Source organism: Platichthys flesus, chromosome 7, assembly GCF_949316205.1.
Source record: "Platichthys flesus chromosome 7, fPlaFle2.1, whole genome shotgun sequence".
NCBI lineage: Eukaryota > Metazoa > Chordata > Actinopteri > Pleuronectiformes > Pleuronectidae > Platichthys > Platichthys flesus.
This window is the reverse complement of record NC_084951.1, coordinates 21,052,825-21,068,520: the sequence shown is the minus strand read 5'-3', so window position 1 is coordinate 21,068,520 and position 15,696 is coordinate 21,052,825. Positions and strand designations below refer to the sequence as shown.

Here is a 15,696-nt window from a genome sequence, read left to right as displayed (position 1 = left end):
TTACTTTGACTTATTACACAGCTCACTCCAGGTAAATTGTGAAAGAGGTTTCCAAAGGTCTGGAGACTCTCATCTTTCTACTTGATGCCGCTCTCCGATGTGTTTGTTCGGATTCCACTTTTTGTTCCCTCTCGCCCGCCCGCTCTCTCTCCCTCTCTCCCTCTCTCTCTCTCTCTCTCTCGCTTGGTGGATTGGAGAAAAGCTGCTGTGATCGTTTGCGGGTTGCGCTAAGTACACCTACTGCATGATCAATGAGGTATGACTGAGTGCGAGGGTTGGTAAAGGGGAATATTCTCCACAGGTCTGAGATGAGAGACCCCCCCCCCCGGTTGTGTACAACCCCCGCCCTTGTCTGTTTATCCTCCTGGGTGGCTTGTTTCCCTCCCAGCAAATCACTTCCCCGGCTGTCATCTCCTGCGTTTTATGTGTGTGCTGTCAACTCCTAACACGCTCCTCTGTGTCTCCTCTCTCTTTTATCTACAGATGCCGCAGTTTCACCGCAGAAAGGTAAGACAGCACTCAATCAGTCACCTGTGGCGCCCCTCGCGTTTTCACTTGGGTGCCGTGTAGGTGTGCGGCTCCGCGCGCTCTCAAGCTTTTTCTCTCCCGCTAATGAGATGAATAACACGGCGCGGTGGTGTTGATGTTGATTTGAAACCGGAGTCCCTCAGTGTTTCCGTTACAGAACAATCTGTTTGATTACGGAGTCAATCACTCACGCCCACTGACACCCCAGACTCAATTATCCTGCTAACCCACAATGATAGACAGCCCGCGGTCTGCGCTTATGCGTTGATTTCTGCGCGTCTTATGTTGAGAGTAATCACACAGCTCTGTGAAGACTCCTCCACAGTTGCATGTGTATGTTAATGTGAGGTTTTGGGGGGGGGGGGGGGGGGATTGCTTTGCATAGCGGGTCTTCCGGGTGAGAAGGAAATTGTGTGTGTGTGTGTTTGTGGTTGTTTGTGTTTGGGGGGGAGATTTTAGGGAAGTACCTGTAGGCTGTTTTGTAAGTTGATGGGGCCAAAGTGACTAAACAGCTCCAGGGGGGGGGCGTTGTTGTGAGCGACAGCCTGCAGGTGTGTGCACCGAGCTCCTTCCGCACCCCCTCCCCCCCGCTCTCCCTGGTGGAGATACAGTAATGGCAGAGGGGTGTGTCACGCTCGGTGATTGCGAAGACGAAGGAGAAGCACGCGATCACTCAGGAGAACTCCCCCCCGCTGATTCCGTTGAAACTTTCTTTGATTCCCTGCTGTGCTCGTGAGAACTTGGGTTTTGTTTTTTTGCACGAGCTTTTTCACCAGAGCAGAACAGACAGCAGGGAAAACTATTTTCATCTTCATGTAGATGTGGTTTCAAATGCACAACATTTATATTTCGCAAAAAAAACCCTAAACAGCAGGAGTGTGTCTCTGGGAACACAGTGACATTTCTCCCCCCCCCCTTCACACGGCTTTGAATCCACTGAAGCCGCTTGTAGATACAGTGAAAGAGACATTGGCGGCGTGCATGTGTGCGACAGTTTATACTCACACACGTACACACTGTTGTGAGGAGGTGACTGTTTGTCGGATGGACCTATAAAGGTAAGTGATGTGAGCCGCCCTGGCCTCGCTCTCTGATGAATGCTGAACACGAGCAGAGGCTGACATGGCGTACATCATCCCTCCATAGCCACACTCGTATATGTTTCTGAATGAGGCCGAGTTAAATAAGGTCACGTGACCCCCCCCCCGCACGACTTGTGTGTTCCCCCCTCAATTCAAATCACGTCGAGTCGGGAAAAGCATCAGGAGACACATTCACTGTCGCTCGGTCCCACACATTAAGGCTGTCACGGAGAAAAAGAACCAGCCGCATTCATTCATCCCCTCTGAGTTATAGATGGATATGCAGCTCTGACAGTGTCATTGCTGCTGAAGAGCCACGGGGCCTTGAGGCAAAGATAATGTACATAAACTGTGTTTGTTTGTGTGTGTGTGTGTGTGTGTGTGTGTGTGTGTTTGTGTGTGTGTGTGTGCATCTGTGCGTGAGGGTGTTTGTGTGTGCATTAGCGTGAAAGATGCAGAAAGCAGGACATTTGTGCACACCGCCGATGTCATCACACAATCTGTCAATATGCAGAACCCGCTGAAAGAGAAGATTAGGACAGAGCATGTATTCGACTGAAGGACAGCACGCAGTCTTTAAGGCCCGGGTAGTGTTCAGTCTATGGCTGCCTAACCTTTACTGATGTTTCCCTCCAATACCATGATTGATACAGAAGCTCATTATAACGTGACCTTATTCTTTATTCCTCTACTTCTGCGGAACATCCCCACCTATCTGCCCCCCCCCCGACCACCACATCCTTTATCCAGCCCCCCTCCAGCCTTCTCGCACTCCCTCTCCCGCTCCTCTGCCAAACCAAGTATATTTATGGCACCTGCGCTGGAAAAACAGTCTCTGGGAGACGTCCCTCTAATTTCATTTTCAAAATGCCAGCGATAAATTTATCCAATGGGCTGAATCGAATTGGAGTCACGCGCTGTGCCATCCGTCACGGGCTGTCCCTCCGGGGCCTGTGGGCGTACTGAAGCCGGCCAAAAACCTCTGCTGCCAGGAGGACAAGACTGAGTGCGAGGGGCGTGGGGCCCGGGTGGGAGAGAATCTACCGGGGCAATCTGCTGAGACCAAAGATGTGCGTGCATATCTTTATCTGCTTAGATGCATATGTGACAGCATGAAGTGGCTTATGCATAAATGAAGATGCGTGTGTGTGCACAGAGGTCAGTGGTAATTCTTCAGCTCACAGGAGCCTCACGATGGAACCGCAGTGAAGCACTTTGGCTGTCGATGATCGATCGATCGCAACACAAGTCAATCGGTTGTTTTGCCCGTTTTTTTTTGCATTTGTAAATCCCTCACAGTTCAAACACCCCTTTGAGCTTTATCCTCTCCCCCCCGCCTCTGAAACCCAAGGTTCACACGCTCCCTGCCCTCCCACTCCCCTCCTGTTCCCCCCCCTCCCCACCCTCCATGCCCGACTCTGGCACCTTTTTGCTTCGCTCTTTAAAAGGCCTTTGTCGCTGCTTTCCTCCGGTTTCACCTCTCTTCCCCTTTGCCTATCTTTCCTCCTCCGCTCAGCATTTATCGCTGTGCAGGTTAAGCCAGGCGTGAGTGAGGGTAGAGCAGCTTAGCACTAACAGGACTAATGAAGTCAGGCCCTGTATTCCTCTGACGGGGATCAGTGGCGCTACTCGGTGAGGCCTGTCAGCGTTTAATGATTAGATGAAATATTCAGACAACCCGCTACGGGAAGACAAGCACGTTGATATGTGGTAATGCCCAACTGTGGTCTCTCTGGCGCTGATCCACAAACACTTATGCATGTCCACGTTTTGGCTGCGCAGACACATACAGTACATGCATACGTTTCCTCCCCCCCTGCTTTGCGACAGTGTTGATCTATGACTCCTCTGTGGCACCAAGGGTATACACAGCAAAGTGATTGGAATGAAAATGGACGACGGGGAGATGCAGAGAACAAGCTCTCTGGCTATATTGATTCCCGCTGGAAGGGGGAGAAAAAAGTACGGCAGAGATTTGCCCCCTCGCCTTGATGAGCATCTCGTAAACAAACTCCACACACACCCGATTCCAAATGCACGCTGTGATCCACGATTCCCTTTCGCCGCTTCTCACTTCTGCTAAAAAGCCTGACAGGAGAATCAATCAAAAAGGGCAGACATCTCGAAAAAGCTTTCTGAACATTTCGAGATTCGTCTCCAATTCCCTCTGAATCCTATTAGATTAAGTTCTCCCTCTGTGTTCCCACGCGTGGCAGCTGAAGGCGTCCTCGTGCTGGACTGCGTGTCGTTAGTATGTCTCTGGCGTTGTCGGTGTCGGAGTCGAGGGGTGTGTTCTCGTGTTTAGATGCTAAACTCCGAGAAGCAGAGTGACAGAGGTAATGGAGGGTCGACGAGCCGCCTGTTTTTCAGAGTGAAAAGGTGACCACGAGGCCTGGGCTGCTTTTTGCCCCATTAGCCCCACGTGCTAATTTACCTGTCAACCGACTTTGAGACGACGTCGTTCCCCTCGTCTTTCTGTCTCCCTCTCTCTCCCTCTTCCTCTCCAAAGTTCTCTCTCTCCAGATCTGCCCCTCATTACATTTTCCTCAACATCTTCCTTCCCACTGAAGCTAAATTGGAGACGCTCTGTCCTCGCGGGCAGCACTTTCTCTCTGTCTTGTGAAAAGAGGCTGTTTAGCTCCAGTCGAGGAGACACAGGATTTGAATTAAGTGTACGTGCATTTCTGCCAATGTGCTGATGGTCCCAGTTTCTCTTCGAACTTTTTGTCTGCAAAGCCTCCCAGAAAGTTCTGGGGAACTAATTGAAAGTATAGTTTTACAGGGGAAAGCACTTTGAAGAACCAAAGCCACCATGAAGAGAAATCTACTGTCAGGAAGCTGTTCAGATTCTTCTTCTTGTGTTACCTCTGAAGATTGAAGACATACGGATACTCGAATATTAACCCAATTAATATAATACTTTACAATTGATCATATCTATGGATTATTATCTTGTGTTTAAAATTGCTGATTATTTTTCGGGACCATTTATAAGTTACCTCACTAAACTCCCTCTTAATGACCGGTAACTGATATTCACAATACTGCAATCCTCACGTTAGATCCTCGGCCATTAACAGCCTCATAAATCCCGCTCCGAAATATCCTGTCCGATTGCCACAGGCACATCCGAGTGTGATTAGTTTGCAGATACAATAATACACATTAAGTTGAGCACTAGCCAGGGTGTAAATAATGATTTGTGAGGGCCCCTGTCTGCTCTGCCTCATGAAAAACCTAATGAAATTAAAACCCCATCCTGCTTCCTTGGTCCTGTCCATGATTTTTAACAACCATAACAACGTATGAGCAGCAGCAGCAGCCGGAGGAGTCACGGCTCTTCTCCACCTTCGAGACACAAAATGCATTTTTTATGTTTACGAGATCTTGAGTGCAAAATTTAAAACCGCCCGAGTGGCTTTTACACGTACATCACTGGCCTCACGTTGTGGAAACAACACGAGCTTTTTCACTACTTCACTGCAGCAGAAGCAATACGTCAAATATTGGGGTGATATTCAGTTTACCTGTGTCTCGATTTCACATTAAAGGAGCAAACCAGGATGCAAGCACCTTGTGTATGAAAACACTATCCCTTTGTTGAGTTGTGTAGCCTGTAAAATCCTCTTTTAACGGTTTTACCTTGGCTCAGAGGAGCAGAACGAACGCATACGTTTTTCATTATTAGTTCATCATCATTCGTTCCAAATGGGCGACTCACAGATTACCACTGTCACTTTCACAACTTCAACTACACTTCATGACAGGGTTAGAGTAATTTACTGTTTTTTTAACACAGATTTGTTTTGGATTTACTTAAGCCTTTGATAAATGAGACGCGTTAAACATGTATTTTTATAGATCAAAGATACTTCCCTCTTTGTTGACTTCACCGGGTGACAGTAAATACATGGCGTAAATTAATTTTCATTTAATCAAACGGTAAATAACAAGGAGATGAGACGAATGCTGAAAATAGAAGTTATAAATGCAGAGGGATGTCACCTAACTTTCTTCAAATCATAATAATGACACGATGAATAATTTGACTATTTAATAGCGTGGTGTCTGCGTTCATAGCAGTGTACATCTGAAGAGTTTGTATTGACTAAAGACAGTATATGATGATACAGGTGGATTATGTGTTCAGTCCACTGCAATTTATATTAATTACCGGGGAATACTTGGATGGATTAATCCTCATTAATAAAAAACAAAAATCAGGCACATTAAGTGGACCTGATACTTATGAGCTTGATTGAATTTAAATAAGACGTTGGATCTTGGTGTTTCTCTACTGACAGGTATTCTAGTTAATTGTATTAATGTGTTATACACTCCATCATACCAGTGTAGAGCTTGTGTTCAGCTCTAATTAGCTAATCTTAGCATTTTACCATAGAAAAGTAACATGTAGTTCAAAGAATCATCACAGCTCTGCCTGAGTACAACGTCACTGAGCCTCTCATGTTGCTGTACATCGTTAAGCTTGTTTTTCTATCTGCCACCTTCAATTTCTAGTTTCCTTCTTCGGTCTCTATATTATAGTTTGAGGATTGGTGTAAAAAACAACTCTTTCATTGAATGAAATCTAATTTTTTTATCATATGCAAAGAAACTGCTCAAAGGCCTGTGTGTGCCTACATGCAGCAGTAACGACTGCACGAGTAGTAAGAACATGCCACTGTTTGTGTTCTGCTGAGTTTCAGAATCCCTGCAATGAGAAGCATGATTACTTTGACCTTTCTTTTTCTTTAGAGTCAGCTGGGTGTGCTTTGTGGGAGAGAAGGGTCATTATAGACATCATCTTGTCTATATTGCCTCCCTCCGGCCGACTAATAAGGTCCAGCATGTATTGAATTTAAATGCCAACACAAGACTCTGTAGGTTTCGGTGCGAACTCCCCAATGAGCCCGACCGGAGTCTCTGTGACGGGACCGGAGAAAAGAGACACAGGTTGTGAACCGTGGTGCCTGCGCATGAGACCGGAAGTGTTGTCTGTGTGTATGTGTGTGTGTTTATGTGTGTTTGTGGCTGGCTATGTGAAAGGCTGTTTGTTATTTGTCCACAGGAGGCTGATAATGCGTTTTGTTTGCCAGGCTAAACCCTGCAACATGTCCAAATGAGTGTGAGCCAGAGATAAAGACACAACCACACAAAGAGAGCCTCGGCAGACCCACATCTAAGACTCATTAAGGCCGTCTGGGCACGGAAACCTTTCTCAGGGAAAGACGGAGCAGATAAAAAGCGGAGACAAGTCAAACAAAAAGAATGGAGATGGAATAAACCACTGACCAGTCTCTCTTGCAGAATCCTGTTCTTAAGCCACAACTGCCAATTAGATGGAGGAACAGCCTGTTCCCTTGATGGATGAACTTAATTTAATATCGCCTGCGCTGCTCATTAGGGTGCAACACCGATTGCACCGGTGGATTGAGATTTCAGGGCCGTCCATGCATGCGGTGTGCGGTGTAATTGACTATGTAGAGATAGACTGCAGCTTATCATAACTGTCCTCTCCTTGGTAGAGCGGCTCCATTGAAAAGGTCTTCGCACCTGATGGTGTGTGGCAGGTATCCGGGAGATTAGACCGCGGCTCCCTGGAGATGCTTCTGTTGCTGTGTGGTGTTCACCGAGGAACAGGGCCGCAGGAATCCCGTGGAGCGAAATACCAGTTTGTCACGATTCCACAACGTGTTATTGTCACGAGAGGGCGTGCTCCGTGTGACTTAGACGATTCATACGTCTTTGTCTGTTTACTGACAAAACGCTGCGGTTGGGCTTGAAGACCTGCAGGGCTCCCGGTGCCAATGAAGCGGGAGGCATATTGCTCCCAGTAGGACCGCTCCTGTACAGGCCTCCTTAGCAGAGGGATTTGGCCAGATTGGATTAGCTCAGCAAGGTGAAGCAGAGGGATACAGATTGGGGAGGGACAACGGGGAGTGGAAGATGGAGCACATCAATCTCCGCTCAGCACCGAGACACCTGAGGAACCTGAGAAAGGCTTGCTGAGAACCGTGCTGTGTCTGGTTTTGCGCTCCGGTGCACAATGTGAACCATTGAAACATGAAACATCTCCTGAAACCGCAGCCATTTGCTTTCACCTCATTGGATCTCATGTTATCTTCTGCTCTTTTAGACATTTGGGGATTTTTTCGGTTTAATAATCGCCCTATTATTCTGAGCGAGGACACGTGAATATTCATTCAAACGCCCATAATGAGATAAACACATCTCCCGACTCCACAGTCCCACTAATTAAGCAGGCTTCTCCCCTCTGCAGTGCTGCGCTCCCAAACCTCATCAGCGGCTCAAAGGCATGTCACCACGGTTATGGCAGATGGGTATTCTGAAGGCAAAAGTAAACAAGTAAGTTGAAATGGTTAAAGAAAAAAGACGCCAGTTTCCCCCTGACAGACTTCTGCATTCTTTGCTTAGGCGGGTTCATTTCTGTCTGAGCAATGGATCTAATCCAAGAGTGTATTACCAAACTTTACATGCAAAGTCGTTTCCGTTTCTCACACCAAACGGCGCCAAGAAAATGAATCAGGGGTCTGGACAAATTGGCATCACTCACATGAGTGCAGCGGGAAGAAGTTTTCAAAATACAGAAGTCGTGTCTTTCCTCTAGCTCGTTGCCAATGTTTGTTTTTGTTTTTTCTTCCAGACTTTCTCCCACAGCCATTCTTCTTCTCACAATTCGCACAGTCTTATATATTTTTCAGTGCAAGCAAATGCATATTCACAAGCAGCTCATAATGTCGGTGCCATCTGTCCTATGGGCTCATGTGATACCATTCATTTCTGGTAGATTAGATGGGAGACGGTAACTTTCCTATTTTACCTTTTTCCAAACATCCCGCAATCTCCAGGGTTCCTCGGTCTCCCTTTGAAACCAAACAAATAGTGGCTCCAGAGCACAGTTCATATTAAGACTGTTGTAGGGTTTAAGAGAGGGCAACCGCACGCAGCATCATAACCACACAGAGGAGCTTCAGGGGAAAAATTACAGCAAAGGGTGAAAGTTTTAATATGATAATAAGTTATAAATATTGGGATGCGAGTGAGAGGAGAGGATGATTAGGGCAATAACCAGGCCGGTTTGGGGGATTTGCCTCTGCTGCCTCGATGCCCTGATGGGATCATGGATTACATGAAAGGAAATGATATAATAAAAATATTTGCCAAATGATCAGTCAAGTGCATAAGCTCAGATCACAGATTGATTCAAAAATAATTCTTGATTTATTAATTTTACATTACGAATGCATGCCTTCCTTAGCCTTTGTGCCTCCACCGAGAAAAGTAAAGCCCTCCGGTCACCGTCCCATTGTGCTCGCGCCGCCTCCACGCCGAGTCGCACGGCTTCGTGTGCTCCTTTTAAAAGATCCACTTTATATCCTCAGCAGGAATCAGAATAACAAAATACTGGCTAATTTACACAAGTCTGCAGTCAGCCTGTTTACCCTGGAGAGAGACACGGCACCTAAGAAGTGAGGTGGGCCCAGATGGATTATTCTCGGCTAATTCCAAGCACAACTCCAGCGCGCAGCCATCAATAATTCATGTGGAAGTCTTTGAACAGTAAACACTGCTTAGCCCATTAACAAACCAGATTGGCACTACGCCACAGTGGCAAAAGAACTGTACACAACTTAAGTCCACATGCAGAGGGGCCGCCCCCCACAGAAAAGAAAAAAAAAGAAGCTCTGTATGGAAATCTAATGCTGATTAGAGGAAGTGGAGTTATCCCCGGACCATAACCAGTATTACCTGGTGCAGCATTAGCATGGCATTGATGCCGAAGATGACAGTGAAGGAGGCAATTAGAGAGACAGCTGCTGCTGGGATGTGTGGAGTTCCGTGGATTGATCTCCTCCGTCAGCTTTGTTTCCGTGCACTTCAGACGTCCTGGAGCCTCGTGCGCTCATTCAGTCAGTAAATGCGTGTAGCTCAAATGCTAAAGAGGATCACACTCCCGCTGTACGGTTCATTCTCGCTCGCCTTCTCTGCCCTATTCCCTATTTTGCACGTTTACCCTTCGCCAATTTGCCTTTGCTCGCCTTTCATGTTTTTACTCCAAGCTCTGTTTTTTTGTTTCATACGGAGGCGATGGAGGAGTCGCCGGGTGTGCGGTGTGTTTATGTGGCTTTTAGCAATACCCCCGTCCTCAATGCTGTAATTCCTCGGGCAAGCAGTGCAAGATAGGGAGTGGTCTGTTTCTCGGTCTGTCTCGGATGCTCATTAGATAAAAGTGGAGGTTCACGTACTGCTCTTCCACCGGTGGTATCACCGTCTGTCTGTGTTCTCCTCTCTTCTCCTGCTCCCCTCTCTCTCTCATCTTGCGAGTTGCAAAGCTCTGGAGATGGGCTGCTCGGTACAAACAGCATCTGTCCGTGAAAATAATAACATCTATAATCATTCCCCCGAGAGTCAGAAGAGGAAAACAGATTATTCTTTCCCTCTGTTTTTTGTTCCTACTTTGCACGTTTCAGATGCATGATTTTAATTCACCACACTCTGGGTTTTTCCGTCACACTATAACTAACCAAAATGGCACATTAGCTATCGTACAATCCTTTTTTATTTTTATTATCTTTCCTCGCACCAGAAGGGATTTAAAGTGGAGTTGCACAAAAGTTGTAGTTTGTACATCCTGCCTGGATGTGTTAGCTTCTACCATGGAAGAAGTCATTTGTCTTTCCAACATCATATGTAGGGGAAATATATTCACATAGGATTTTCCTGAAGGCAAATGGATTTATGTCTCGATGCAGAGAGGAGTGAGATGGAGAGAGTTGCAGGCGTTCCCAGGAGGATCAACGCTTTACTTTGTACATGCACACACGCATACAGCTGAGCTTGTGCATACTAATATGTGTGCGACTGTCTGAATGCACATGTATGCACATATGTGTGTGTGAATGAAAGTCGTTACTCCTGTTGCAGCTCACTCCATTAGTGGGTAAGTGTTCCGCGCTCCGCTGCTATCCAGAGGAGACCAATTAAAGCTATCGGGCAGCACCAGTGGAACCAGGCGGCTCTCGGAGCCTTTAGAGCTGGAGAACAGAGGGTTCCGACTGGCTCCATCCTCCCTCTCCACCGCCTGCAGACACACAGTGTGGGGAGGTTCTGGAGTAATTACAGGTACATGGCTTATAGTGTCTGTATCTGCCCTTTTCTTTATTTCATCGTTGTACTAATAAATATTTACAATCACAAGCAGCTGGATCGGAGTGTACAGTGGGTGGAAGGTCAGGCCAGTCCACTACAGAGTGAACAGTACTCATAGCTGTTTTTAATAGCACTATACAATCCCACTTCTTTGGGCCTGAGGAGATTAGCTCCCACAGGAGCATGTGATTTGTACAGAATGGTTAATAAAAACTGTATTTCACTTCCACAAAGCTGAACATTTGTGTAAATTATGAGTTAAACTTATATAAATACATAATTCAGCCACCTTTAACTTGCCCTGAGTGTTAATTAGAGTCAAAATAAAACGATATCGTTCTACGGCTAAACCCTCTTTTTTGAGACAAGTGAAAAAGTGAAGTTTCCGATGCTGTGAATACTTGAATGAATACATTTGAAACATTCCCATCTCCCTAGTTGAAATGCAGAAAGGAGCTGGAGAGTCTGAGGCCTCCCCAGCGGGTGTTGTTGTTGTGTGCTTTGCCTGCAGCCTTCCACACTAATGCTCCTCTCGTCAGTGATGCTCGGCCATGCTCCGGGGCTTGTTGAGGCACGGAGGCCGGAGATGTCGTACCCTGTTACAAAATGAGGCACCAAATAGGAACTTGCTCTTTCCCATTCCGCCCCTCCTCCATCCGGCCCTGGGGATCACCGCCATGGAAATGGAGCTGGTTTTCCGTAGTGTCTACTCAGTAGGTAATAACTTGCTTTTCAGGCTCAGATAAAGAGCTCCATTCATTACAAGTGGCTGCTCTCTTTTTCTCCACACGAGTGACACCTATCCCCCGGGAGAGCAGCGGTGAACTACAGGGATGAAACCACAGGCGCAGCGCTGATTGCCTCCCTCTGAGCTATTTGGTGGCAAAGCCTATAACACCGTGAACAGGCGCCCTGAGCCTCGTTCTCCATCTGTTCTTCATCTCTTTCACGGGGAATCCCTAATCTTTTTTTTTAACTTCATCCTCCGCTCCCCTGCCTATGTTATAATACACTAACTCATTGCGTGCATTGTCCCTGTTGGTCTGCTGACCTAATCACACCTCCACACCTTTTCACCCACGTCACATTGGTGATTTCTTCCTCCCTCGCTCGCGTTGACTTTCTCTTTCCCGTGCTCATCTCCATCACCGGCTTTGATCGTTTCTATTTCTCTCCATCCGCCCTTTCCCCGGGCTCGGCCTCTCACTCTGCCTCTTCGGCGTGTCTGGTGAGGTCCCAGAGCGCTGGGAGTCGCTGATGCGTGCACCGGTCAGCGGTACTCATGGGTAATGTGTAGATCATTCATCCCCTGGACAGGTATGTAATGGAGGCGGGACGGAGGGGAGAGAGGGGACAGCAGGAGATCCCAGGAGGTATGAGAATCAATTTCATCGGGAACCATTGGAGCAAAGAAGTAGAAACCTAGCTCTCCCTTTGAGGCTTCCTCCGTCCCTCTCCGTCTTCATTTCCCCTCTCCGCGATCTCATTTCTCTTTGACTGCTCACACTGATCAGCTCACCAGACACTCTAGAGTTACACCAGCCCGAGCAGCAGGATAAATCCCATCACAAATTAGAACACAGAAGCTGTTATTTAAGTCAATGGCTTCTCTTGGCTCCAGTAAGAACATTATAGTATGAATCATAAGAGTTCAGAGCTGCAGAACAAAGGAGGCACACTACCTTTTCATCCTGTACCACCATGTCTCCCTGGGCCCAGCAGGAACCTGGGTAGAGAGAGGGGGAGAGAGGGAGAGAGGGAGACAATCCTAGTGCTACTAAAGCTGAAAGCATCGAGACAAACAGCAGTAACATCCATGCTGCCTCTTTCACTCACCTGTGAACTTAAGCTTTGGTTAAAACAGCCCAACGTGCATGCGCTCGATCCCTGCGGCAGAGACGTGCATGCTAACGTCTTTTAATGGCACGACCGTCCAGCGCAGGTTCCACTTCATAAACTGAAATGACTGAGCACTGGCGGCGTCACACACACCATTTGACCTGGCACACTGGAGGAAACGATGATGTGGGAGACAAGGAGAATTGCTCATCAATCACGACCCCGGACGGTCAGAGGCTCTCGTCCTGTCGTGGTAATGTTCAGTGAATTGATTGTGGAATGATGAGGTGGAGTAAAATGCTGCGTCTCTCGCATTTATGGCACACTGAACCTTTTTTTTTTTTTTTTTTTCAATTTATGATGGCCATAAAGGGTTTGCACAGATGTTAATGTTTCCACACAGACTCCACTACAGAGCGTCAACTCTTTATCTTTATTACTCTTTATTATCTCCTGTTTTGGAAAGGAGGCAGTGATGGAGTGCAGAGACCGTGCGCGGGGGAATTAGAAAGAGTGAGACGGAGAGAGAAGGATAAAAGTGAGTGAGAGACACAGAGGGCCGAGGGTGGTTCTGCACAGTGGGTTTTCCTCTCTACCAGTACAGAAATGATGCATGGCTCCACAGCATGCCCTTTAATTGGTGCTATTAATATCAGTTAAAGTTTTAATACCTATTTATTAAAACTTTAGCTTATTTCTGTGGCCTAATGTGAATAGAAATATGAATCTCAGGGGCTGTGCTCTATAAAAAGCCCCAGTCATAAATTATTAATACTCGACCACTTCATCTGCAAGATCTCACTCCTACAAGATTTGTTAAAAAGGAAATAGCCCACAGGTCTAATATTAGGACACAGTTTCAACATTAAATACCATGAACACAAGTTCCCTGAATAATAATCCTGAAACTGTTCGTGTGACTTACACGCTGCTGAAAAAGTTCCAGCGGAGCTTTGAACCTACTCATCATTAGTTCCAGCAACTTGGCAGGAGGTTTCCCGTTTAAATTGGTCATGTGTAAAATGTAAACAGATAGAGAGAGAGAGAGAGAGAGAGAGAGAGAGAGGAGAATCCTAATGTACACAGCAGCCCAATTTGCCTGTTTGTATCATTAAAGTCTCTCCTCTGTCAGATAATCTGGGAAAAGCCGTCGCACTTATCTGCGGAAATAAATGGGAGAAATGAACAGATGAACATTTTAGGAAGACGCACATCCAGTTATCCCCTGCTATTAGAATTAATTATGGCTCTGTAAGATTAGAAACGTTCTGCTCTGACATCGAGTTGTTTATAATTTCAACTGCACAAAAAGTTTCTGTTGAGTATATTCAGCGCTTCGCACCTTCGCCGGAGAAGGGGGAGGTTCAGGGGGGGGGGGGGGGGGGGGGGGGGCACAGCAGAACGAATATCAGTGAGGCCATTCGTCAACAAAACGGGGGGGATGTGTTGCATTAGCAAGACGAGGGGAAGACGGATGGCTGCACTGACGTCTACCAGCGGATACAACACTGCATGTATGGAGCACATGTCTCATATGAACGAGAAACTGTGAAAACTAGAGAAGCGATTGACGAGCACTCTAAACTGATTTCGAGTCAGTCTCAGTTGTCATTTTATAGCATCAAGCAAATAACAAAAGATTAAAACCAAACTTACTGGGAAAATGAACACCTGGACGTACATCGGTTGTTATAGGAATGAACTTAAATGACCATCTTGACATTTTTACTTTGGTTCATGTCCCAACCCTTAACATGGAGAGGGGGGGGGGTGTTTAGTGACCTGTCTCGCAGCCAGCCACCAGGTCGTAACTGAGACTCTTTGGCTTCACTTCTGGGGAGCAGTCATGTTTTCCATCGTTATATTCAGACTATGTTTAATCTGTATTTGCATTCCCGTTCACAGACATTCACCTTTAATGGGTCCAACACCCCTCGTACTGTATAATGTATTTAACTGACTTGCCTGGTTAAACTTGCAGGCCACCTGCACCCCCCCCCCCCCCTTCCTCCACGCTCTACTTCTTTCCCTCCCTCTCCGTCTCGTATCCTCGACCAACCGTCCAGATTCCTTTTCATTACTTCCCCCTCACAGTGGTCCCCCGTATGCCTCCATCTCCACCTCACGGCTTCGGCTGGAGTGTGTGAAATGAAGCTCGTATAATTAAATATTAACAGCTTGCTGATGAGGGGATTGAGAGCGAGGGTGGGAAGAGGAGCTCACCACCGGATCCTCTGCCCTACTTCTTACTGTTAATGTCCACCGGGACTTATTCGTATACCGGCTAACCTGCACTGGCACCCAGGCAGGCACAGGGTGAGCGGTGAGCTGTGGCAGAGTGGCGGTGACCGAGCCAGGGTCAATCAACATTAATAGAGATCCTGTTGGGGAAATGGGAATTCCAGGGCGGGGGGGGGGGGGGGCTTTCATTATTCATTTTGCTTTCAGATGCTGTTATATCTTGTTTGAATGAGAGATTCAACTTTAGTGCAAATGGAAAGCGAATGGATAATTGTCAACAGCCAGCGTCTCCACAGAGCAGATTAGACGGAGCTGAATATATCATTTGATCCCGAAGTGAATCAGATAGCTCATGAGAGGTTCTTGTACTCATCACACACACATATCTGCATTATTAATCCCGCATAACATGCTCATGAGTCCCCACTTTCACCCAGAACGCAGTATTTGATGTTGGCAGTCATAAATAAAGCTTGATCCCACTCGTCATTATCGTATTTGTCTTCAGCTGAGTCACAGCTTAACATGAACTAATAGCAGAGGAAAATGAGGTAAACCCTCCTGAGGGACGATACTTGTTCCAGTTCTGGTGTTTGTCGAGGCATTAACATACACAAGTCCTCATAATCTCGACAATTAGACTTGATTAAACCAGGGTTATGACGAATCTGAGCAGCGCGAGTACGTCGGCATAATGTGCTCTTAGCTTCACTGAGCATCATCATTATGTGCAACAAATATGATACTTTAGTGATGGGCCCCTCATCATGCTATGAAGCTTTTAAAGGAAACGGTGAACCAGAGGCAGAGCTCGCTGTTGGAGCGTTAGTGC

At 46.8% G+C, this 15,696-nt stretch overlaps 1 protein-coding gene across 1 annotated transcript in view; it reads left to right on the top strand.

Annotated features, from left to right (window-relative positions):
• Window positions 1-15,696, top strand: part of LOC133956950 (cadherin-4-like) — a 198,469-nt gene that overhangs the window by 93,415 nt on the left and 89,358 nt on the right. Inside the window, exon 3 of the mRNA XM_062392323.1 lies at window positions 484-507. Within this exon, the coding sequence (XP_062248307.1) occupies window positions 484-507 (24 nt within the window). The remainder of the gene's footprint in view (window positions 1-483; window positions 508-15,696) is intronic.